The sequence below is a fragment of the Bubalus bubalis genome, chromosome 3 (genome assembly GCF_019923935.1).
Source record: "Bubalus bubalis isolate 160015118507 breed Murrah chromosome 3, NDDB_SH_1, whole genome shotgun sequence".
NCBI lineage: Eukaryota > Metazoa > Chordata > Mammalia > Artiodactyla > Bovidae > Bubalus > Bubalus bubalis.
Window position 1 is genome coordinate 117,626,261 of NC_059159.1, and position 27,268 is coordinate 117,653,528.

Sequence of the window (27,268 nt, forward strand, 5' to 3'; positions counted from 1 at the left end):
GCCTTCGGTGCCAAGGAGATAAATATTACCCTCCTCCTCTAGACTTCTGCAATTCCTTTGCTGAGGTTTTTTATTTCTTGAGTTCTTTAAGCAGAAAGCAGGCTTCTTGGAGGCTGTGGAGGAGCCCAGATTGGAGTGAGCAGCTCTTTTTGCCTTGCATCCATGATTATTAACTTGGAAGAAAAAAAAGAATTCAAATCATTATTTTGAACACATTTTAACAAAAAAGCTCTCTGATCATTAGAATTTTTAGAAGTAAAAATTTTAAGCCTTTTTACTTTTATTCTTATATTTATCTAAAGAAAAGGGAACATTCCAACTTGAATGCTTTGAGGGCAAATTTAATTTTAACTCAAAACTTTTTATTTCCTTGTTAGATTTTCTAATGAGCAGTAGTACCAAGTAGTTGTGTTTTCTCTAGAATTCTATAGGTTTATTTAGGTGGTCTACCTTGCATTTAAATAGTAGAAAAATAATACACAATTATATAGTAATTACAATTGAATAGTACTGATACCATAAGTTCCAGTAGGCTAAGATAGCCAGTCAAATCAAATGACACATGAATTTCTGTTTCGTATTTCTACTTTCCATGAATTTGGTCTTTTTAATTTGATGAAAAACAAAACCTTTCACTATGTTATGAGGTACAGTTGTATGTGTAGTGCTGTTTTTTTTTTTTTTTAATTTTTTTGGCACCTAGCTTAACATGATACTGAATTACTTTGAACTGCATTTTGCATGTATAGAATAATTGCAAAATAGAAGTTGAAAACGGTGATCAGTCACTTTCATATTGTGCCTTAGGGAGGAAATGAACAAAATGTGGTGGTTACATGCACTGGTGGCAGTGTTCTCGCCTCATAATGGCACCAGGTTAACTTGGCTTATTCCTTGTTAACTTTGTAAGGAGTCAATGGCTTGTGGATAACATGGTTTGATGTAGGAGAGCTTGGCTGAAATCACCAGGGATCCCCTGATAAGTATGCAGTGACACCTGTAAGACCATCTTCCGAGACCATTCATTAAGTGCCAGCAGCCTTCACCGGACACGTCTGCTTCGCATTCATGCCATTTTATCAGTGTTGGTAATGTGTTGTGATGTGCTGTTATGTCTAAGGAATGTCCTAAAATGACTAATGCACCTGGATTGGGGCTTTAGAGGATTTGGACCAGTTTTCTACTTTTTACATTGGGCAGCCTTTCATTTAAAACATTATTTCTTACAACACTGAGTGAGGCATCAGAGCATAATCCTGTCCCACGTTCCATGGTTGACTAATTGGCTTGTTCTGCATGGTCGTGTATTTTGATTGACAGTTGGATACTTGGTGAGATCCTTATGGTAGCATCATAACCTGCTTCCCCTTAGGAAATGAAAGATGGTTCTCAAGAGGGAGAACTTTTTTTCTGTAGGCTTTTTTGCCTTGCATTTGTGAATATAAACAAGAAAAAGAAAAATAATTCAAATCATTATTTTGAACACACTTAATCAAATGTGGGTCTCCTTCCAAAGGCAGCAATGCCAATTCTTATCAATATGTGTCCAAGAAAATTGGTACATATTTGAGAACCTGACTCATTTCTTTGACTTTTTGTTAGATAGCAGTTAGATTATTACTGGACCTAAGCTTTAAGGTACCTTAGGTTAGAGCTGCATTGTGGCCATAGCCATAAGTGGCTATCTAGATTTAAATTAAGGTTAAATATGAGTGGCTTTGTGGCTCAAATAGTAAGGAGTCTGTCTACAATGTGAGAGACCCAGGTTTGATCCCTGGGTCAGGAAGTTCCCCTGGAGAAGAGAATGGCAGTCCACTCCAGTATTCTTGCCTGGAGAATCCCTTGGACAGAGAAGCTTGGAGGGCTATAGTCCATGGGGTTGCCGAGAGTGCACATGACTTGAGTGACTAATGCTTTCACTTTGACTTTTCAAAGTTCAATATTGTTAAAAACTCAGTTCTCAGTCACAGTAGTCACATTTCGGGTGCTCACTATCCACCCATATTTGGCTAGGCACTACAGCGCAGATTAGAACATTTCCAACATCGCAGAGTTTTGTGTTGGAAGGCTCTGGACCTATAGAGCTTATTGGACATATCAGTAAAGAACGCCTTGCCTGCATGTGAGTTCTTGAGAATGATGAAGACAAGGCCACGTGGTCAGTACGAGAAAGACACAGGCAACAGTTTCCAAAGTGTGTCCTGAGAGCCAAAGTTCCACAGCTAAGATTATTTGGAAAGGCCTGCGTACGTATTTGCCCTCTTTTGAGATTTGAAATTGAGCAAATGAGCAGTTTGCCTGGTGTTAGTTGAATTAAATCTTGTGAGTTTTAAAATTTTGTGTAAGTAATACCTAATTGCTTAGGGGACTAACATTTCTTGGAATAATATTTAGGAAAGACTGACTAGAAGGATTTTGGTTAAATTTAAAGCTTATTTGTGCTAGTAAACTGCTGAAGAAGGCTCAGTGGGTTTTAGTCTGACTTAATAGACATGCAGTGACACTTCTACTGGGCTTTGATCTGCTCAGGATCCACTTGAATCTGGATGGGCATGTTGGGTACAACCAGAGGAGTATCCAGAAGGATGGGTCTCTGAGAGACAGTGACCTTGAGATGTTTAACCTGGAATGAAGAAAATGGAAAACATGCATCATGCCATTTTCTTATCTTTGAGGTGCACTACTGTGGAAGACAAATTAGAGGCAAATTGGGTGGGAAGAAGTTACAGGGAGGTCGATTTCTACTCAATAATAGAGCCCATTGCCCCAGAGTGGATAAAGCTTGTGCATGAGGTTGTGAGTTCAGGCCCCAGTATCTTTCCCCTTAGAATATTGCATTAGCTCTCTTCCTCTAATCTGGTTCACCCCCCTGCCATCCACCTTCTTCACTATTAACGGATCCATCTGACTAAAATGCAGAACTGATAGCACTCCACAGCTTAAAATTTTTAAATAAGAAGTATTGTCCCAGGGTAAAGTCCAGCTTCTTTGCCTGTCATGCAAAGCTTTTCACTGTTTGGCTCCTCCTGCCTCGCAGAGTTCACTCCCCTCTAGTATGTGGTTCTGTGGAGTATGCCTGCACCATACTCAGATGACATGTGAATGCCTACCTTTGTTGACCTTTTTGTGAATACCTCTTCCACTTGAAAGAGTTTTCCATGTGTGTCTTTGCTATACCCAGGAAGGGCCTCAGCATCCTACCTTGCCATATCTTTCCAACTTTGTCCCCTCCTCCACCGTCCTTCTGCAGCCACACATTCTTTCTGTTTCTTGATAGACATGTTTCTTTATACTTCGGGACCTTATCCAAGCTGTTCCCTCTGCCTCCTCTTCGTTTCCCCTTCCTTTTTACTCACAGAACTCCTGCCCGTTCTCCTAGTCTCAGTTCTTAGGACCACTTCTTTAAAGAATCTTTCTACAGCTCTAAGGTTTGATTAGCTGTTTTTCTGATAAGTAATTGTGTAGCATCCTGTCATCTTTGTGGAAACTATCCTGCAATTGTAATTACAAAACCTCTTGAGTATTCACTGTCTTATTCATTAATCTTGGTTCCTACAACAGTGCTTGACACACAGTAGGTGCTTAATAAATAATTGAATGAATGAATAAGAAAACAAAGCCTTTCCTTGTTGCCTCAGGAACTGTGCTAACCATTCCTGCTAATAATCTTCTCTTGTAGTTTAAATCCTTGTATTATAAGATGCTCTGTGTGAATTGTGTGTGTGTGGGGGAGGGACAGGACGTGTGTGTGTGTGTGTGTGTGTGTGTGTGTGCTCAGTCATGTCCAACTCTTTGTGACCCCGTGGACTCTAGCCCTCCAGGCTTCTCTGCCCATGGGATTTTCCAGGTCAGAATACTGGAGTGGGTTGCCATTTCCTACTCCAGAGGATCTTCCTGACCCAGGGCTTGGACCTGCGTCTCCTGTATCTCTTGCATTGGCAGGCAGATTCTTTACCACTGTGCCACCTATGGAAGATATATGTGTGTGTGGGGGGAGTGGCATTATCTCTTGCTCACTTTTGCATCTCCGCATATCTGGAGAAGAAACCTAGTTCCCTGTACATATCTGTCCTTACTACCCCTATCAAAAAGAGAGATATTGAAAAAAAAATTCTTAAGTTGTATGTAGTTTTTTAAAGTTTTTTTTTAGATTTAAAAAATTTTTATTGCCATGTCCCAAAGTATTTCCATGGCAGGTATTGTGAAACGTACGTTCAACATATAAGGAATCTATATTCTAGTGGTTTGTAAATGCCTAATTTTCAGTAGGCTTTATTGGACTTAACATAAGCTTATATTGTTTTAGTCTCTTGTAGGAAAAAATGTTTTCAGTACTTTAACTGATTAAGTGCAAAAGGTAATTTTATGATGATAAAAGTTAAGTAGGCAAGTGATTTAATGTATAGAGTTTCATTTTACTAGTCCTTTTTTACAACCATGCGTGTATTCCCTAAATCACAGTATTTTATTGAGATGTAGTTTACACATCATAAAATCATTTTAGGTGTGCAATTCAGTAATTTTTAGTAAATCTCCAGAGTTGTGCAGCCATAATCAGAATCGAGGTATTTTTGTTTGTTTGTGTTCTTTTGGATTTTTTTAGCAAATGATAAATCACAGTATTTTAAAGAATAAATATCTGAGCCCCCCCCACCCACCTTTTTTTTCCTCTTCCAAATCCCAGTTTTGGAGGCTCCTCTCACAGAGACCCGTGGCTATTAATACATTCCTAGTGGCTCCTTACTTGGTGATACTGATAGAAAGTTCAGATGGAGTATCTGAGTGAGCAGCTTGAGCAGTGAGACTGGTCACAGGACTCTTGCTCCTCCAGATTTACTGGGGCTAGAATGGCTGTCACCACTTGCGGTGAGGCCACAGAGGAGATCGGCAGGAAGTGGGAGAGGAAATGAGATGTGGGTGGAGTGGGAGGAGAGGAGCAGATGGGGAAGGGGAAGAGAAGAGGAAGAGAGGGCGGACATAATGGGAGAGCCATCACGGTTGTAAGAAAATGTGAAAACTTGCTGTATCTTCTGAGCCAGAGAGCTTAATATGTTAAAATTTGAAAATGGAAAAACAGTGCCTCTTTGGGTGCACTTGTTGAGAGTATTTTGGGTTTTCTTCCTTCAGTGTTCATTCTTTTATGATCATTTGCCCTTCCTGCTGCTGCTTCAGGGTGTGATACAGTGTTAATGTGTGGCTGAGGTGAGCAGTCTTGGAGTGTTTCTGGTGCTTTCAGAACTCACAGGGGAGGGTGCATTCTTTGTCTTAGGGATCCCCTGTTGAAAAAGTCCTTAAGTGCCATATGATTCACAGTTGTAAGCAGAAATAGGGAAGTAAAATCCTGAACTACAGGTAAAGTTCAGTTGTGGTGTTAGCCCATGGCCATTGCCATGATAGAAAAGGAAGGAGCTGAATCATGACTTCCATTGTCATTTTAGCTTTTTAGCAAGAGTTTCTATAAAAGCATCTGATGTCAGTGTTACGGTTCACTGGTGTGTTTCTGGTTTTCTCAGTAAATGTACCTGATTTTAATGCCCAGTCAGAAAGATATCCCCACTGCCTAAGGCATCTCTGCTCATCTTGGCAGTTGGAATCCAGTTTATGAAGCAAGAGTTGAGCAATCTTCATGGTAGAAAGGCCCTAACAAGATGTATTTTCTGCATCTCTCTCTCATGAAACTGTTCTTTGAATACTTAATGTGAAGGAGATGATATTTCAGTTATATTGAAGTGTTTAAGTAATGTACAGAAATGGCACAGGGTGAGCTTTTAAAAACTTGAGTTTAACGAATGGGTGCATGAATGGAATGAGATATGTGTGTTGGATAAGTGTACATGTATTCCTTTGGCTTTCAGTTTCTTGGAAGTTTTGAGCAGCCATTGTTGAGTGTTGGAAAGTAAAAGGTAGAAAATGCCATAAAAATTTTTGTCCATAAGTTCACTTTGAGTATTAGCTAATTCCTAGGATCTTCTGCAGGGTTTTTGTTTGTTTGGTCTTTCTACTTTCCAAGTGCTGCTAGTTTTCACTATGCTGACAACCAGATTTGTCCTAAATCTAAATATGAGCTCTGTGCTTGGCACATGGAAGCTGTTCAGTAAACATATATGATATGGTCAGGTAGTCTTCAGAGGAGAATAACTATGAATGGCCATTTTTATCACCTATGCCTCTCTGTTCCCTCTAGTGTTTTCATGAATCTTTAGGATTTTTACTTTCAGAGAAAGAGGAAAGTGAATTATTTCACTTTGGCAAATATTTTAAAGATAGATGGAAATATCTATCAAGATTTGGGGAATTGCTTCTGAAGCTCTTATTTGGAAATAAACTCTTGTAATTAAAAGAATCAAGGTATAATGCACTGATCTGTTATTTGACAACTTGCTTTGCTTTATTCATGGGCATAAAATAAAGATTAGGAAATCAAGAGTGAAGACACCACATGTAGATAAACTAAAGCAGTTTCCTTTCGCACGTCACCTCCCCCACTACCACCCTACTCAGCTGGGAGATGGAAATAGTGGTCACCAAGTTTATCCCAGTAACTGTGTGTTTGGGGACCTTGGAATGTAGTATTAGGTAGGTCACATAGAACTGATGGCCTTGCTCTTTCTGTGCATTAAGTAGTATGATAGCTGAGCTTCATATGCACTTCAGATCAGTAGAGAAATTAGTACATTTCTCAACTGGAATCAACCAAAAGAAGACTCTCCCCAGCCACACAGAGGAGTACCTGTTTCATAGCACAGTCTTTGGCTCTTCATTTACTAAACCGAGTTGAAAAATGTACAGGAAAGACCTATTTTAGACTGAATTGAGTATGTACTAGAGTGTTCAAGTGTATTTAGTTGGGAATAATATTTACATTTTGGGGTACTTGTGTAAGTACTTGTGTATGTCCAGGTATGAGTACCTCCAGGCAGAGACTTCTACGCCATTTAACTATTCTTATATTAGAAAAATTACTAAAATCAGATATTGCTTTTTCTCTTTAGAGTTGAATCGTGGTCAGAGGGATTTTCCTATACTCTCCATCCTAAGTTTTCAAAAGAAAAATAACTTTAGGATTTTAGTTTTCCTATTGCATTTAAAAGAAATACCTGCAGTCCTTAAACTTTACTGTTGGCAAGAGTTGTACATTTTTAATATCTTTTAAATATGCAGCCCTTCCTGGCAGAAGTAAAAATACGAGCACTTTTTCATGTTTACAGAAGAAACAAACATTGAAGTCTGTGTGTCCTTCTAGTGTCTTCTCTAGCAAATACCAGGTGGAAACTTAAAAATAAGTGCTTATAGGAAATATTTTCAAAACATATTTTTTGTTGGTGGCAGAGAGTAAGGGGATACAGAGAAAGCAGGTGGGATGGGTTGTTTTATTTTGTTAGTGTATCGGAAGATGTTGGGTCACAGTGTACTACTGACTCGAAAGTACAATTTAATTGCTTCTATCAGTTGTAAGCGAGCATCCTTCATGGGGGCCCCCTGCGATTGGACGTCCAGTTACTCCTTAGCTTTGTAGAAACAGAGGTACCCTAGACAGTTAGTCTTCCACCACTCGGGGCTTTTATTTGAATATGGAGACCCCCTGAATCCTGTTTTGCATGTAATTAAAGTTAGAGGACATGTTAGGAAAAGCTGTTCTTGACTGACCAGAAAACAAATAATTGTATTCTGTTTCTGATCTTCATTTATAGCACCAGCAACAAGTGGTGCAGGCTGTGGAACGGGCCAAGCAGGTGACCATGGCAGAACTGAACGCCATCATTGGGGTACGTGGCCTTTCCATTTTAGCTCTGATCATCTTAGTGTTTGTCACTGGCTCTCTCTCGCTCTCTCTCTAAATTTTGTTCAGTTGAAGAGGCAAAAGGCAGTAGAGGATCACACAGTGAAATGGAGCACTTTGCCTTCAATCTCACAAAGTTTGATGGCTACCTCAGAAACTCTGGACACATTCTCACCAATTCCAATTGACATGTTCCTGGAAATTCTTCCCCTAGGGAGACTGGGTAGTTCTTTTTCATAGTATTTCTTTCCTTCGCAATCAGCCTCTGTCACTAGCCTATTGCCAGTCAAAAGACACAGATTGCCCTAATGTTAAAATGACCTGATTTCTTTTATCTTTCCTCAAATATAGATTGTCTTAATATCATGTTTAGTGAAATAAAATATACATTTTCACATCTCTCTGCTATTCTTCCTCCCCTTTGATGAGTGGTTCTTAGACTAGTGTCCATTTGTAGTAAAAATGATAGATGACTATATAGCTTTTTGCAAACTCAGCGGCCCGTTTGGAAAATCCTTCATAGTACCAGTAACATTGCTTAGAAATCCTGCTGGAATTCATGGGTTTGAGCAGTTACTCCAATTCCACTTACATTTTTGTTCTCCTCAGTTAAGGTAACCAGTAATAAAAAAGGTGCTAAAACTTAGAAAGGTAAGAAATACTAGCTGAAAAAAGCACAATATTCACATCTCTGTTTATGCAGCTGTTAGGAGTGGTTCTGTAGGTTGTTTTAATGAAGACATGTCAACTGTACTTTCCTCTTTCTGCCTCCCGCCCCCCCCCGCCCCAATACTTTCTCTTGTGTATAGATTATACACAAAAGTCTTTTCTCTTTTTTTGCCCTCAGTGTATCAAACACACTTTGAAATGCTAATTATTCCATTTACTTTCATTAAAATTCAAATTGCTGAGTGAAGATGCGGATAAGGGTCGCCTGATAATCAATCTGAAGTGAAGATATTGCTTCAATTATGCCTCTGTCTTTTAACAAGGAAATCAGAACTCTGGGATGGCTGCCGATGGTGGTGGAACTATAGTCTGATTGCAACTTGTTTTTTAATGGGCTATTTTGAGCTCTATTTTGTGTCCCTCTGACCACAAGAAAATACTGGTAATAGATTAGAAGGCATAGTAAATGGAGAAGAGTAACCTTTATTTCCTTGGAAGTGCCCCTTGGAAAGAAAAGGACGAATCACAACAAGCCATGTAGAGACTCGTTTCTTGTACATTTTCTGTGTTCTGGGGGTAGGGGAGAGATGAGAGATGAATACATTTCACAATTAGTTTTTATTTCCAGAAATTCCAGAGAACGGCAGTGTAATAATTTTCTTTTTAAACACTAAGAGAGCTTGAATTTTCACATTAGCGTATATGTACATACCAGCTGTGTTTGCTTGAAGCCCTTGTTGTGTTCCTGTTGGGATATAGTTCGGTTACCAAATCTCTCAAGGTCACTCTGCATAGAACCTACTTTTCCCACCTGCTATGCTGTCTCCTGTTGAAGGAGAGAATGTGTGGGTGAGGACCCATAGGAGAGCCTCCTGGGTCATTTCTGGTGTGGTGTTTATTTTTATATGAACTTCTGAAATACAGGTAGCTGGCCTATCTCATGTCTGGTGGGCAGCCTTTTCTGGAATGGTTTTTTGTTTCTTTTTGAGTCTTATTAGTTACTGTCTGTACAGTGGTGAGATTAATCTAAATCAAAAGTGCATTGTTTTGTGTTGGATGTTGCTTAAAGATATGAGGGAAGATATAAAAGCAGAACAAGTTCCCTTTCTTTTGTCACATCAGATATATTTTTAACACTGTTTTATTATATCTGTTTCATTTTTACATACTTTGTTTTGAATAGGATGGCAGATTGCCTTTTTTCAGGCAGAAGATGATTTACTAGACTGTAGCTGAGTAAATGACAGACATATTGTGCATATATGGGTTTAATTATTAAAGCTAATTTAATTTGGTGACCTAAAAACTTGTTTGAAGAACTAATTCAGTAGAGCTGCATGCTGTCAAAGCAGTGTGTGCTGTAGTTTGTGGATTTGGTGGCAATTCCAAATTATTTGTATCTGAGCTGAAAATGGAATCAAAATCATGTAATCTGACTATTCTGAAAAACAGATTGCAGAAATAGAAAAACAAAACCAGCAGTTTTGGGAAATCACAAACTAAGTGCAAAGGGAAGAGCCCCATAACAACCAGCTCACCTGATGCGCTTTTGTGGCTGCTGTTCTTTTTGTTTCAGCGCTTCTTAATGCCTTGTGTCCAGTAGCTTTCAGAGTTACAACATTGTGTACCTTTAAATGCACCTGCTGTTCTGCGCCCCGTTTGGCATGGCTGTGTTGTGAGGTGGTGATATTTTGACCTGCTGCCAAAAGTGATGAGGGGTCAGTTTTAGATTTTTGTGACTTAATTTTTTAGGTAGTCAACAGTGATTTTCTGCACCAAGGGAAATTTCCCTCCTGAGAGGCAAAGACCTATCTAAGCCCCTGCAGACCTTCATTTATTTGCCACTGCATGTGTATCTGTTTTATATGTAGGCACACCATCCAGACAAGCACAAATGTTCCCCAATTTAATGAAATCTGATGAAGCACCTTTTTAACTCTGCAATATTATTCTACCTTCGTTGGTAAATGAGCCAAACCAGTGATCCATGCAGTTTAAATGCAAAAAGCTGAAGTGAGGCTGAAACCTGGAGAGGCGGCTTGTTCTCTTGACAATAAGCTAGTTGTGTTTAATGGAATGAAACACAGTTATAATGATTTCTTTCACAGGTCATGTTCAGTTTAAAACTGTTGATAGATTGAAATAAGTTAAATATCATTTGTCTTTTATTTATAAGGAAAAAAACCCAGGGAAAGGCCTGTGTTGCTTTCTATAGTTAATATTTCCTGTTTTGCTTTGAATTGTTCGTTTTTCACATTTCCTCGAAGCTTTCCCAGAGCTCCTCCAAACGGGCTGTGGGAATGTTCTGCATCGAGTTAAATCATGTCATGTGTCCTGCTAGCCACTGTGTTTTTAAATTAGAATCTCTGTAAGATCACACTGTTGGAACAACACACAAACTGTAGTTTTAAATCAGTAATATGATCTAATTAGAAATGATGCTTTCATTTCCTGTATTATTAAATTGAGTCATCTGACTATCTTAAAATATTTTTTAAATCCATTACACTATATAATCAGCACATGCTGTGTGAATAATAAAGGAGGCTAAGTTGGAACCTCATAAGAATTTCACCAAAGAAACTACCATTAAGAAAAAAAGTTTTGTCAGTATGGACATTGGAAAAGAAAATGTTTGGCCTGTAAAAATAGGAAATGGGGTTCCTCTGGATTCCTTCCTCCACTTTCTTAACCTCTTTGAGGAAAGAAATGATATAAATATGCATTTTTTTAAAAAAGCACACCCCCTTAAAAAATCCTTAAGAACAGGTATGCCATGGGTGTTGTAGGAAAATGCAGTTTAGCACAAGAAATGCTGAACCTCAATTTTTAGCAGTGACATTTTAATGATAGGAAGTCTGCAAAATTATTTGCCATCAATTGTGAAGGCAATAACAAGCCTTGGTGGTTTTTCACACTCTCTGTGTTAAGTGCTTTCAGAATGACAGCGTAAACTGTGTTAGAGAACTCCAAGGAAGTAAAACTGATTAAAATGTTCATGCTTGAATGGTGCTGATGGAATAGTTCATTTGGACTTTCTCTACCTCCTGCAGCTCAAGCTGAAATATTAAAATTCAGTGGATTTAAATCTCTCTCCTCTCAGCTCAGGAAAAAAACATTACATTTTAATAGGTTTTAAACCCATAATTCATTGGTTTGGAGCAGCACTATTAAATCTATTTAAATATTACTTGTATTGCTAAGGAAATGATTTAAATGACTCTGCCTTTACCATCCTATGTATTTGAGTTAGTTAAAAAAAAAATAAAGACAATACCCTTGGGGTCTTTTTCCTCCTTCATCTTAGCATTTTGTTTTATTGTCCTTGTCATATGATTGGCTCTTAAATTATACACACACACACACCCCTATATGCATTTCAGATTGGCATTATGGCACAACATCTTTCAGTATGACAATTTTAAAATGGTATGTCCTTCTTTTTCCTTTATACATTTAAAAACAGCCATTTTAAGTTTCAGAGACATTTAGATCCACCATTATGATAGTTTCCCTTGTTGTCTTTATAAACTAATTAGCCATTAGGCAGAAAACACCCTGATAGATAGGAATATGTGTATATATTAAAAATATGTGTATATGTGTTTTCCCCTCCTTTACATCACAGTCTCCAATAGCACAAAATTTGAGATAGAAATACACCTACTCTCTTTTCACAAAAGCAAAGTTTGAAGTATCTGAGAGCTGTACTTTTTCTCTTCTTTGTTTGCTAATAAAGGGCTTTCCAGGGGTATTGTTAAACTTGCAGCGGTTATGCTGTTAACCCTTTGGGCGCAGATTCCTCTGCAATGCAGAAGTGTTGTTATCCTTCCTGGGCCCGCCTTACCCTCATACCCTCCTTATCTACCTTTCTCTCGTCATTCCCATTACAGGTTTTTTCTGTGGCTTGGCAACACCTCTCCTCAGCTGCCTGGGAGGCTCTTGTGTTTCCCGAGTCCTTACTGTGGGGAATCCACTTTTCACTTCTGCGTGTGAGTGTGAGGGAGTTTCTCCCCACTATGGGATCATCCCAGACTCAGTGGAGTGCTTCCCTCCTCTCCATTAGTTGGGTGATTTTGAGGTGCATTTTGCATATATTCCTTCACTGAGGGTTCCAGCTGGATGGAGCTCAGTTGCCTGAAGTAGTGATTGACTACCTTGTTTTGAGGTTCCCTCTTTCCCTGATCACTTTCCCCAGAGCCACTCCTGTTCTGAAATCACTTCTCCAGATGCAGCCATGCCTTTCCTGGAGGATCTAAGAAGCTCAGTATTTGACCTCATAGGTCTCAACCTCTTTAAGGGGGCTTTCTGGTATAGGCAGGCAATTGAACTCAAGTGCCACAGTCATAGTTTGTTTTCTGATGTGAGTTCTACGCATGAAACTTTTTTTTTTAACATCTCAGCTTTTACCTTGTTTTTTAAATGACTACTTTTCAATGAACTGACAATAACTGAAAGCTACTTTTCAATGAGCTTCCCTTTCTTGTTATTCTCCCATTTGGTTACTGTTGAGTATTTTCTAAATGTACATAATATGGAATAAACTTAAAAACAAGCTATAAAATAGATTTGTGTTTTATCAGAGATTGTTATTCTAGCTTTGTCATTACTCGACAGTGTACCTGGAGCTTAAAGTCTTTACAGAAGTGCTGGCCATTGGCTACCTGATGTACACAGATTGATGGGATTAAGGTTGGGGGTAGGAGGTTGGTCTTCTGCAGTTGTAGGGCTTTGCTTACCTGCTTTCACAAAGCATGATAAACATATGATTGTATCTGAGTCAAAGAAAGCAGTTTTAACGTCATTCTACACATTTCTCCATCTTATATTGGTATGTCTGCTTTCACTTTTTTTTTTTAAACTTGTTCATTTATTGTGGATCCAGGGGATTGTGTTACTGAGTGATGTAGCTATAATCTAATCTTTGCTATAATTTGATGAGGCTCTAAGAGGCAGTAATTTCCTTTCATAACAAAGACTCTCATATATTTAAGTAATTTTAAAACTCTGTCTCTACTTCACAGCTCTCTAAAAAACCTAGATAAGGAACAGAATTTCTGATTTGTGTTTATGATATGCACTCTGTTGATTTCTGTTACAAAGCTTCTCTGGAAGAAATTTCTAGAAGTTAGTTTTATTTTTATTTGTTGCTAACCTGACATGCTACTGTTCTGCTCTTGTTGCAAGAGAAGCCCTTCACTCCCTCCTTTCCCCTAATAAATGCATTTCCGTAGCTCCAGGTAGAGTTAGGCAAACAGTGTTAGAGGAGCTGCAGAGTGTGTCTGGGTGGGTACATGTGACTTAGCTTAAAGCACGTGGGCTTTGGCTTCCACTAGAAGAAAGTGGAGTGACCCGTCTGCCTTTCATTTACACCAGTGCACAGCAGGTTGAGCCTGTGTTGGGGTCCAGAGGACTAGGTGGAACTGTTATACAGAAAAGATTTCACTCAAGGCAACTTGCAAGCTTGCACATTGTTATTCCTTTTTTTATTGGTTGAGAAGTGAAAGTGTTAGTTGCTTGGTCATGTCCAGCTCTTTGCTATCCCAGGGACTATGGCCTGGCGGCCTTCTCTGTCCATGGAATTCTCCAGGCAAGAATACTGGAATGGGTGGCCATTCCCTTCCCCAGGGCATCTTCCCAACCCAGGGATTGAACCAGGGTCTCCTTCACTGCAGAAGAATCTTTACCGTCTGAACCGAGAGTGAAGCCTCTCTCCACCCTGGGTCTCCTCCTCCTCTTACTAACTTTTGCTTCCGCTTTTCTAGTTCTCTTACTGACTTCTTCCCAGTAATGTTTCTACAAGCAGCATCACCAGCTAACTCCCATGTAGCCAGACCTTTTCCCTCATAGACCCAGCCTGCCTTGTGTCTTCAGAGCTGGGAGAGAGAAGACAGGCTCCCCACCAAACAGGCAATTAGAGGATTAGATGCCTTAGACTAAGTTTTAAGGACGGTTGGTGTGTGTCCTCCTCAAAGCTCTCTAGGATATCAATCTACTTAAAAATACATTTGTGATCTTACTTCTAAGGACTTTTATGAAAAGATAGAAACCTTTTATCGACTAGTAAGAATAATTTCGGAGAAGGCAATGGCACCCCACTCCAGTACTCTTGCCTGGAAAATCCCATGGACGGAGGAGCCTGGTAGGCTGCAGTCCATGGGGTCGCTAAGAGTCGGACGCGACTGAGCGGCTTCACTTTCACTTTCACTTTTCACTTTCATGCATCTTAGCAGGAAATGGCAACCCACTCCAGTGTTCTTGCCTGGAGAATCCCAGGGACGGGGGAGCCTGATGGGCTGCCGTCTCTGGGGTCGCACAGAGTCGGACACGACTAAAGTGACTTAGCAGCAGCAGCAGCAAGAATAATTTAATCATTATATCAAGTTGTTCATTCGTTGCAGCCTATCAAAGAGGCACATTTCATTTTTACTTTGAGTATTTTAAATGTTTTATGAAACATGTTCCAAAAAAATCCTCAGATTACATTTAAATCATCTTACTAACATTTTGGTATTTGTAAACTTTTTGGTTTCACATTTTACCATATGTAAATCAATTTTTATTAGCACATTTTAATTTTGATAAAATGTTAATGTCCAAGGACAGCAAAATAGAGAAACAAGTAATAGAAAACATGGTAAAAACTAGGCTGCATTTATTTATAAATTTGTATTTTTTTAAAATATTTGAAATATAGAGCATTACTTACTCATTATTATGTATATTTTAAAATCTTTATCAAGGTACAATTTACATAAAGTAGAATTTACCCTTTAAAGGTTATAGTTTTATGCATTTTGACAATCCAGTACAGTCATGTGACGACCACCACTATCAAGATACAGAATATTTCTCTCCTGCCTTGCTCTGCCATCCCAAATCCCCTTGTTCTTTGTGGTCAGTCCTTTTCCCTACCCTACTTCTGGCAACTGCCCATGATGGCTTTTTTCCTCCCAAAATGATCCTTTTTGATACTGTCATATAAATGAAATTATGCACTATGTAGCCTTTTGAGTTTTCATTTTCACTTAGCAAAATACATTGGAGATTTGTCTGTGTGGTTTCCTATATTGGCAGTTAGTTCGTTTGTATAGCTGAATAATATTCCATTGTATGAATATACCGGTTTGTTTTAGCCACTCATCCCTTGAAAGGGACAGTTGGCTTATCTCCAGGGTTTGGTGATTGTGTATGGAGTGCTAGTAAATTAACATACAGAGTTTTGTAAATTTTGTTGTTTTCCCCAGAAGTTGTCATGGTTAATGTATGTTTAAAGTAACTGACATGGTCTTGTTCTTGTAACTTGACACAGTTTCCCCAAATGACCATTCTGTTTTTCTCTCACTAATATGTACGAAAGAACCTTTGCTCCACATTCTTTAGCACTTGGTGTAGCTTTGGGGCATTTTTAGATATTTCCGATAGGTATATAGTAGTACTGGTGTTTTTGTGCATTTCCCTAATAGCTAAAGATGTTGAGTGTCTTGTTGTGCTTATTTGCCATCTCTATATCTTCTTTGATAAGTATCTGTTCAAATCTTTGTCTGTTTTTCTTCAGTCTGTTTTTTTAATCATTAATGAGATTTTAAAAAATTATTCAACATAAGTACTTTATGTATTTTTCAAACATTTTCTCCCAATCTGTAGTCATCCTTTAATTCTTTTTGTTAGTGTCTGTTGAAGAGCAGGAGTTTTTAACATTGTCTAATTTATGACTTTTTTTTAATGAGTCTTAACTTTTGATGTTTCTCAGTAACTTTTGCTTCACCCAAGGCCACAAATATTTTTCTCTTATATTTTCTTGTAAAAGTTTTACTTTTAGAACCATGATCCAGTTTTAGTTAAATTTTGTTTATGGTGTAAGATATGGGGATTTGGATTGAGTTTCTTTTCTTTTTCTTTTCCCTAGATGAATATTTAATTCAATTGTTCCCACACGATTTGTCGAAAATCTATTGACTGTATCGTGTGGGTGCATTTTCTGGACTCTTATTTTGTTCTATTAGACTGGGTGTCTTTTTTGGGGTTTCTTTTGCCAGTCATGACACACTGTCTTGATTTCTGTAGATCTGATGATTGATAATTCCCTAGTCCATTTTGTGTTTTTTTGTGTTCTTTTTTCTTGATTGCCTTCTTTCCCAGTACCCCTCAGAACTCTAGTCCTTAACTGTCAGTATCCAAGAGACTGGCTGATGGATGAATGTGAAGAATCTAAGCTCAGTAGCACAACTTTACCTGATTTTAAAGATGGTGTCTCTTCTGCCTCTAGACTTTTCTCTCTAAGATGCCTGCTTCGGCCATCTCCCCCTGTCCCCAGGGGGAGGACAGGTCTGTGCTGTACTTGCGCTGGTCTCCTACAACTTCCTCTTGATCGGGTTTCTTGTTTGTGCATCTGTCTTTGTCTTCTTCCTCCTGCACACAGCAGCCAGAGGGGTCTTTTTCTAAAATATTAATTGGATCTTATTGCTCCCCTGGTTATAGTTTGTCTCTGATGGCTGTTTATTTTGGTTAGAGTGAAGTCTGAATTTCTTACCATGGCCTGCAAGTCTCTGTGTGAGCTGGCTTTTCACCCACCTCTTCTATTTCACATACTCTTCACTCTCTTCATGTGACTTCTTTCAGCCCGTTGGTCTCTTTCTTCCATCCCTGGCCACCCCAGGCATCTTCCTGACTGAGTGATCGTGCATCAGCTCTTCTACCTTCTAGAAACCCCTTCTTCCATGTCTTGACATGGTCTTCCTCATGCTCCTCTTTAAAATCTCAGCTTAAATGTTACCTCCTGAGAAAGGACTTCTCTAGCTGGCAAACTTTAGTAGCTCTTTCACACCCAATTCATTCTCTGTAAAGTAGCCTGTTTTTATTTTCCTCAAAACTTTTACCATTTATTTGTTCATGTGTGTTTGTGAATTTCCCTTCACTGGCAGGTGGGATCTTGTTCCCTTTTATAGTCATGTTGCCTAGAACAATATGGAGCTCCTTGTTTTCAATAAATATTTGTATGATACTCATAATTGTTCAGTAAACATGCAATAATTTGTTTATTTAATAACTGTTCAGTAAATATTTGTTAAATAAGCAAATATTCTATTTTGACCTAGCATTTTGGGTTTTTGCCCCATAATATTGAGCCAATATTGAGAAGAAAGGAGTATGGACTCATTAGAAATACATACTCCTGTGTGTCACTTGTTAGGGAATCTTAGGAATTTAAGAGTATTTTCATCCTATAGATGAAAACTATAGAATTCAGGGCTGGAGATAGTAGCCACAAAAGTACTGTCCAGTTTTCTAACATTGTACGGTTTGTAAGCCTGTTGGTTTTGATGACTGTGACATTTTTATTTTAGAACTTGCGGGACTTCTGTGTCAGCTATTTCTCTAGATTTCCATGCCTATCCTTATGTTCTTCTCCCTCAAAGGGTAATTACAAATAGGCATTTATGGAGTATTTGCTTTGTGTCAGTACTGTGCTTAGCATCTGCAGACATGATTTTGTTTAAGCTTCATAGCCACTCCAAGTGGAAGGGAGTATTATTGTCCTAGCTTTACAAATAATGAAACTGAAGCTCTGAAGGGGTAAGTAGTTTTCTGAAGGCCACACAGGGAGGAAGTGGCAGAACTGGGGACCAAACTTAGACTGATTTCAGAACGCACCCATTTAACCATTTTGTTACACTTGTCCCTTATTCGTTCTCTCAACGCTGTTCTTTGACTCTGGGATCAATAGGCTCTTTATCTTGAGATCCAGTATAGTATTGTCCAGTGTTTAGTGTCCAGACCTCAATGAGGAAAGTGAAATCTGATGTGCCTGATATCCATACTGATTGGTTAGGCTAAGATGAAGTGTGTGTAGTTCCACATATTGGTTGAATACTCCTGACTCATACTATGTTTCTTCATGTCTGTTGTAACTTCAGTATCGGTTCAGTTGCTCAGTCGTGTCCGACTCTTTGCGACCCCATGAACTTCAGCACGCCAGGCCTCCCTGTCCATCACCAACTCCTGGAGTTTACACAAACTCATGTCCATTGAGTTGGTGATGCCATCCAACCATCTCATCCTCTGTCATCCCCTTTTCCCGCCCTCAATCTTTCCCAGCATCGGGGTCTTTTCAAATGAGTCAGCTCTTCACATCAGGTGGTCAACTTATCTACGACATCTACAACATCGGGTGTTGTAACTTAGTGTCATATATAAGAATAAAAGTTTTCATAAACACCACTACCAAGACAAGTATTTTTAACCTAGGTCTTTGCATCTTGGATTTCATGCTTGGCTATCAAGCTTTCCATTAGCTCCCTGAAGCGTTGGCAAAATTGTGTGTTGGGGGTTGTGAAAGACATACATTGTCCAGAGAAGAAATATTTGTCTTAGGTTCACAAAAAGTCTTTAACGACACAAAAAATGTTTGAGCCTATGCCTTAGCAAGAATCAAAAACTGCACAAGAGCCTGATACAGTACTGTACTTTTTTGGCAAGAGTGTAGACAGAAGGCAGTTGTCTAGAGCATCATAAGGAGACATTGCTGCATAATTGTTCAGAAACTTGTAAATCAGAAGTTACACTGAATTTGTTTCTAAATAGTGCCCAGGGGATGAGTGAGTTTCTTGAACTATTGGTGGGTAAAAAAAAAACAAAAAACCTGCATTGTGTTGATATTGTCATAGGTATTGTGGAAAATAAGTTAACCACATTAAACACTTAATCTTGAATAACTAATGATAATGACTGCTTGGGATTTTTTTTTTTTTTATTAGGAGGGATTATCTGGAGCCAGCAGCTACCTTCACATAACTGTATCAAAAGGAAATGCAGGCACGTAAATCTTTGAGACTACTTTATTAGTCTCTTGTTCACACAGGCATCTTTTAAAGTTCTGAGGCTTAATGATGACTAAGAACTGGTCCCTGCCTCTTGGTCCCTGTGCTTGTGATTTCATGGGATGGGTAGATCCATAGATGGATAAATCATGTTTATGCGAAGTTATAAATCAAGCACATGGGGATACCAATTAGGATAGCAGTTAACCATTGAAAGCAAAAGCCTACAAGTAAGCTCATTAGAGGAAGTAGTGGGTGAGGGAGGGGGATAACATCTGGAGGACCATAGCAGAAGCTGGACCAGTAGTGTGTGTGTGTTGCTCCCTCAATCTGACTCTTTGTGACCCCATGGACTGTAGCCCACCAGACTCCTCTGTCTATGGATTCTCCAGGCAAAAATACCAGAGTGGGTTTCCATGCCCTTCTCCAGTGGATCTTCCTGACCCAGGTATTGAACCCAGGTCTCCCACTTTGCAGGCAGATTTCTTTACCATTTGAGATACCTGGGAAGCCAGTAAGGGGGATATAAGTAACTTAGAATGCGTAGAGTTTGCCGGGAGACTTGGGGGACTCCTATTTTTGAAATTATCTCATTCCTTTATGAGAAACCGTGTACTTTTTCTCTCATTTCTCCATCTTGAGAAAAATTTTATCCATCCTACTTGGGAAAAACTGCTTCACTAGATCTAGTAATATTGCAAACTTAAATGATGATGTTGATCTAATAAGCAAGGCCTAGAGCTAACCCTATCCCCTAAAGCTTTTAAGTAAAACTTAATGGCACTTTTTTTAGTCCTTTTTAAGGCAGCTCCGTGGCTATTCTGTTCTGTGAGTCTCCTGGATTTTTTTCCCTTGACGGATTCAAGTAAAGGGGGAGAGTTTATCTCAGTGCCCAGGTTGTCTTCTGTGACTGACAGGGCCAGGGCCATTGTGATCCCGTAGCAAAGTGGCAGTCATGTGTATATATTTTTTTTATTTCCCCAGATGTTGCTCTAGGTTGACCCAAAGCAATTTATGGACACAGTTAATATCTGAGAAAAGAAACTATTGAGGGCAGGAGTACAATTCAGGCTGCTGTCTACCTGGATTGAAAACTCAAACGTTGTTTTGAGGTTTCTTTCAGCTTGTATCCTCAAATGGTCTATAAGCAAAGATAATGTCAAGGCAACTTTTTTGGTTGTTTCTTCAGGCTGAACCTGCCTCCTACTCTTGGAAGCTAAAACATCCAGGTGCTCCATCCAGCCTTCCTCACAGATGAGCTGTGGGGCATTAACCCTGTTCAAGGCAATGAGATGTAAAGAGATGCCTTCCCCCCCCCCCCCCCCTTCAACAGAAAGACCCATAAAGAGAAAATTGCCCTTTTTCTCTGCTTTACCTTGGTTGTGAAAGGGCCAGTTAATGTTCAGTGCTGCAGCAGCCATTTTGGGGGAAATGGCATGTGAGAGGGATCAGGAAAACCAGAGATGTTGACCCAGAGCCTTGATATTGCTATCATTCAGCCAACCCTAAACTTGTTATGTGAGAAATAAAAACCCCTATTATTAGGTCACTTTTATCTGGGTGGTCTATAATTTGCAGAGGAACTGTCTTAACTGATATACTGTTGAACCATGGTGACTCGCCATACATATCAGACAGAATTGGCAGCCTAACCTTTAACCAGTTGGGGGACCACTTAAATGAACTCTAATACCTATACAATGGCATGTACTATACAGCCATTACAAGTGATGTAGTCAAAGCATTATTTAGAGGTCTGGGAAAATGTTCTCTGATACACGGAGTAGGAAAATAATCATTTTAAACTACAGATAGCATGATATTATTTTTGTTTAAAATGCTTACATATGCATTGAAAAAATGCTAGATGGACTCGTTAACATTATAGTTTCCTTTGGGTGGTACGATTATATGCTACTTTAAGTTTCTTTCCATTCTGCTTATTCACATTATACATAAAACTTTCCTAATCTTTAAAAAGCTATAACTGTGAACCTAAAACTACTCGATAAAGATGTTAATTAAAAATTATAAAGAGTACTTACAGGTTCATTTCTCCTCTTTTCTGACCCATGTGAATAACTAGTACAACCATCTACCCAGTTGCTTGGGGCCTGTCTTTGCTTTGGAAGCCCAGGTGGCACAGTGGTAAAGAATCTGCCTGCCAGTGCAGGAGACACAAAAGACGCTGGTTCGATACCTGGGTCAGGAAGATTCCCTGGAGTAGGAAATGGCAGCCCACTCTAATATTTTTGCCTGAAAAATTCCTGGAGAGCGGAGCCTCGTGGGTCCATGGGGTTGCAAAGAGCCGTACACAACTGAGCATTCTCTGCATATCTTTGCAAGGTATCTTGAATTTCTCCTCCTGTTCTCTTTCCGTGTGTGTGTGCATGCTTGATCAGTCATGTCTGACTCTTTGCAACCCCATGGACTGTAGTCTGCCAGGCTACTCTGTCCAAGGAATTTTCTAGGCAAAAATAACTGGAGTGGGTTGCCTGACCCAGGGATCGAACCTGCGTCTCTTGGCATGTCCTGCATGGCCAGGTCGTTTCTTTACCAGTTGAGCCACCAGGGAGGCCTTCTCCTTCCATAACCATGTCTTTTAGTGCCATCTCCAGAATAGATCTTAAGTCCTTCTTCTCTTTGCCACTTGTACTGCTACAACCCTAATCCAAATCATCATCATTTCTTGGTTTGAATCCCTTTATTACCTTCTTGCTGATCTCTCCTTACATCCTGGCCACTGTCAGACCTAGTCTCCACATACCATTATGAATGTTGAGGTTATATAATACTCTAGCTCAGAATGCCTATTCAGTTCAGTTTAGTCACTCAGTTGTGTCTGACTCTTTGCAACCCCATGGACTGCAGCACCCCAGGCTTCCCTGTCCATTACCAACTCCTGGAGTCCACCCAGACTCATGTCCATTGAATCCGTGATGCCATCCAACCCTCTCATCCTCTGTCGTCCCCTTGTCCTCCCGCCTTCAATCTTTCCCAGCATCAGGGTCTTTTCAAGTGAATCAGTTCTTCGCATTAGGTGGCCAAAGTATTGGAGTTTCAGCTTCAACATCACTAATGAACACTCAGGATTGATCTCCTTTAGGAAGGACTTGTTGGATCTCCTTGCAGTCCAAGGGACTCTAAAAAGGCTTCTCCAACACCACGTTCAAAAGCATCAGTTCTTCGGCACTCAACTTTCTTTATAATCCAACTCTCACATCCATACATGACTACTTGAAAAACCATAGCCTTGACTAGATGGACCTTTGTTGGCAAAGTAATGTCTCTGCTTTTTAATATGCTGTCTAGGTTGGTCATAACTTTCTTCCAAGGAGTAAGTTTCTTTTAATTTCATGGCTGCAGTCACCATCTGCAGTGATTTTGGAGCCCAAGAAAATAAAGTCTGTCACTATTTCCGTTGTTTCCCCATCTATTTGCCATGAAGTGATGGGACTGGATGATGGGACATCATGATGGGTCCCATCATGATGATGGGACATGATCTTAATTTTCTGAATGTTGAGCTTTAAGCCAACTTTTTCACTCTCCTCTTTCACTTTCATCACTAGACTCTTCAGTTCTTCTTCACTTTCTGCCATAAGGGTGGTGTCACCTGCATATTTGAGGTTATTGATATTTCTCCCCGCAATCTTGATTCCAGCTTGTGCTTCATCCAGCCCAGCGTTTCTCATGATGTACTCTGCATATAAGTTAAATAATACTGGGTGACAATATACAGCCTTGACATACCCTTTTTTTTGTTTGGAACCAGTCTGTTGTTCCATGTCCAGTTCTAACTTGCTTCCTGACCTGCATACAGATTTCTCAAGAGGCAGGTCAGGTTGTTTGGTATTCCCATCTCTTTCAGAATTTTCCACAGTTTATTGTGATCCATGCAGTCAAAGGTTTTGGCATAGTCAAAACGCAGAAATAGAAGTTTTTCTATGTCTTAATATAGACCAATGAAACAGAGTAAAGTACTCAGAAATTGTTCCAATTATATATGCCAGACATGCAGGCAGATCAGTAGGGAAAAAGATGGACACTAGGGGGTTAATTGGTTATTTTTGTGGGGAAAAAAATGAAATTGGATCCACCTGTCTCATTATATGCAGAAGTCCACCTGAAAAATATAAAAAGACAGAACTTTAAAACACCCAAGAAGACTTTTTATCTTGGGATAGAGAAGGATTTCTTAATGGGTCACAGAAAGCTCAAACCATAAGGAAAAGATACTACTCAGTTAAAGCATCTATTCATCAGAAGATGTCTTAAAGAAAATGAAAGAAATAAGCCAGAAAGTGAGATGAGGCTAACCATACAATTATCTAGGTTGAGGAGGTTAACACATACAGTTATCCACCTTATACCAGTTATGGACAAGCTAAAAGTTCAAACTTTACAAAACAAACTCATCACTGCTTAAAGCTCTCATTATTCTTAAGTGAAAGTGTGAAGCCCTTTCTGTCTATTATCTGATTCCCATAATGTTGCATCCAACCCCATTTCCTCCTTGCTCACTGGGTTCCCACCAGACTTCCTTTTCTTCCTTTGTCACCACAGGCTTCTTTCCAGTTCTGGACCTTTGCAGCTGTTTCCTCTCATCTCAGATTCTCTTCTCTCCGCTCTCTGCAAGATGCTCTCATTCTCATCCTTCAAGTCTTAGTTCTAAGGTCACTTCCTCAAAGGGGCTGTTTCTAATTCTTACAAATGAATCGTTACTTAGCAATTATGTTAAGAACTCCCTAGCGAGGGAAGGCCCTGTTGGGGCAGCGGGTACTTCACTGGGCTGGATGGTGAGGACTTGTGTTCCGTACTTTACAATTAGGCCCACATGTGCAGGTATTGGCCTGTAAAATTCTGCACCCAGTTTCAGTGTGGTTTAGTTTGTCAGATGGCCAAGCAGTTCACCAGCTGGGTGTGTCGGACAGTTCATCTGGAGATAGCATCACACCCCACAGGCTAAGGGCCAGCCCCACAAGAATGCCCCTACTCCCTACACCTTAGACACCAGCCCTAAATCCAGATTATTCTGTGTTTTTAACAGTCTCCTCATTTAGTTTAATTAATTAGCCACAGCAGCTCACAGAACTCGGAGAAACATTTAACTTTCCAAATTGTGTGTGTACTCAGTTGCTCAGATAAGTCTGACTCTTTGCGACCCCCTGGAGTGTAGCCCTCCAGGGTTCTCTATCCATGGAGTTTTCTAGGTAAGAATACTGGAATCAGTTGTCATTTCCTTCTCCAGGGGATCTTCCCAACCCAGGGATTAAACCTGTATCTTTTGGATCTCCTGCAGGCAGATTCTTTACCACTGTGCCCCCTGGGAAGCCCTAACATACCAAATCACCCATTTTTAAATAAAAGGATGTAACTCAGGAACAGTCACATGGAAGAGATGCACAGAGCAAGACATGGGGGAGGGGCGCAGAGCTTCCACGCACTTTCCAAGTGCTCTACTCTTCCCCACATCTCCCAGTGTTCCACCAGACTGGTAGCTTTCCCAACCTTGTCCTTTGGGTTGTTCTGGAGGTTTCATCACATATGCATAGTTGGCCCCAATCAGTGGCAGTGCACTGGTGACTACTTCAGTCCCAGCTACTCTCCCCTCTCTCCTTGAAGGTCTGGTGGCTGAGACTGAAAGGTCCAACTTTCCAGTTAAAACTGTGGCTGGTTCCCTTAGCAACCAGCTCCCACCCCTAAGAGCCCTCCAAAAGTCACCTCATTAACCTAACAAAAAGCACCTTTTATTGCTCTCTTTGCTTCGGAAATCCCAAGGATTTTTGGAGCTCTGTGTCTGGAAGTGTAACTAAGACCAAATATATGTTTCTTATGGTAAATCTCAGTATCACAGCCTGGTTCAGTGTTGTTCAAATTACAGTTCCTAGATTGACTAAGTAGTGAAATCAGTAGTGAACGTTTTTTATTTAGAAAAAGAAGAGAATAGAAAATACAGAAGTGTGCCACACATAGTATTTGGCATTTGTTAAACTGTTTCATTTTCTTGTGTATTCTGTGCAGATGTACAGCATGCACACACACTAGTTGTGGTCAAAAATGTTGGAAAGCAACTAATCTGTCATCTGAAGTTCTAAGGTCAACTTCAGGGTTACTGAAAAACCTAAAGTAGATAGGCTTTTCAGATACAACTTTACTTTTAAAAAATACTGTAAAGTAACTAAAGAAAACTTTTCTGAGCAGGATCCCTTAGCTTGATTCCAACACAAAATGGAAGCATTGGTTTAAGTAAGATAATGTATTAAAATCTCTTCAAAAAATTCTTTTTTAAAAAATTTATTTTAATTGGAGGCTATTGTAGTGGTTTTTGCCATATATTGACATGAATCAGCCATGGGTGTATATGTGTCCCCCATCCTGCACCCCGCTCCCACCTCCTTCCCCATCCCATCCCTCAGGGTCATCTCAGTGCACCAGTCCTGAGCGCCCTGTCTCATGCATCGAATCTGGACTGGTGGTCTGTTTCACATATGGTAATATACATGTTTCAGTGCTATTCTCTCAAATCATCCCACTCACCTTCTCCCAGAGTCCAAAAGTCTGTTCTTTATATCTGTGTCTCTTTTGCTGTCTCTCATATAGGGTCGTCATTACCATCTTTCTAAATTCCATATATATGCGTTAATATACTGTATTGGTGTTTTTCTTTCTGACTTCTCTCTGTATAATAGGCTCCAGTTTCATCCACCTCATTGGCACTGATTCAAATGCATTCTTCTTAATAGCTGAGTAATATTCCATTGTGCATATGTAAAATCTCTTCAAAAACTTCTTTAAGTAGTTTATAAACAAAAAACTCCAGGAAATTTTATTTCAGTTATTGATTTGCTTAGAAATACTTTTCCTAGTAAACTGTGGATCAATTCAGAAAAAAAGAAATTCTAATAGGATTTCTGATGGGGAAGTTAATATAACAATTCAAGTTTTTTTCCTTTCCTTTTCTTGCTGTTATTACTTTGTTGAGTTAAAACTGCAAGTTAAGACAGTAGAATCCTTGGAACAGGACTCATGGAATTTTCTTCTTTACTTGTTACCTGTTTTCCCCTTAAAGGTCATTCAGAGATTTTGAGGACAAGAGAGATCTGTGGTTTTGGTGTGAGAAACTTACCCTTGCAGTGATAATCTTTCTTAGGTTACTGTAAATGCCCATCTTTCCCCTGCAGTAAATCTCATGTTTTAAATCATCAAGAAGGAATAAGCTTAGATTGTAAATTTCCTTCCTTTGTTCTTTTTTATATTCTAGCTTTTGCTAGAGAGATTTGTTCAGAGCAGGAACTCCCAGTTTTCTGGCTAGAAGGGTGCATCCCGTTTTCCCCACCTCTACAACTACAGGGGAGTGGAAAGAACAGTAAAACAAAGTGTACTCATCACCTGGGCTTCCCAGGTGACTCAGTGATAAAGAATTCGCCTGTAGTGCAGGAGATGTGGATTTGATCCCTGGATCAGGAAGATTCCCTGCAGAAGAAAGTGGCAACCCACTCTAGTATTCTTGCCTGGGAAATCCCATGGACAGAGAAGCTACAGTTTATGGGGTTGCAAAAGAGTCAAATACAACTTAGCAGCTAAACAACAGCAACAACTCATCACCTAGACCTGCTGCTGCTGCTGCTGCTGCTAAGTCGCTTCAGTCGTGTCCAACTCTGTGCGACCCCACAGCCGGCAGCCCACCAGGCTCCCCCGTCCCTGGGATTCTCCAGGCAAGACCTAGATTCACCAATTAACATTTTGTCACTTTTGCTTTGTACGTGTATACATGCACACAGAAGACTTATATTTTGTGTGTGCTGAATTGTTTGAAAGAGGAAGACTTGATAATATTCACCCCTTAATACATCAGTGGCATCTCCTGTAGTTTTCCAGCATGAGCATGATAGAGTTAAGACATCCATCTATGGAGTGTATAGTTCATATTCACATTTATCCAGAAAATGTCCTTGATACCACATCTTTCTTCACAGCAATTGTCCCTCAATCTGTT

General features: G+C 39.6%; 1 protein-coding gene across 16 annotated transcripts in view; it reads left to right on the forward strand.

Moving 5' to 3' along the window:
• The window catches only part of TLE4 (TLE family member 4, transcriptional corepressor), a 155,256-nt gene that overhangs the window by 46,621 nt on the left and 81,367 nt on the right, over positions 1 to 27,268 (forward strand). For 11 of the 16 annotated variants that reach the window (XM_025281638.3, XM_025281639.3, XM_025281634.3 and 8 more), the window contains one exon: positions 7,692 to 7,766. The exons of the other annotated variants lie outside the window; for them this stretch is intronic. In XM_025281638.3, the coding sequence (XP_025137423.1) occupies positions 7,692 to 7,766 (75 nt within the window). The remainder of the gene's footprint in view (positions 1 to 7,691; positions 7,767 to 27,268) is intronic. 16 annotated transcript variants of the gene reach the window in all.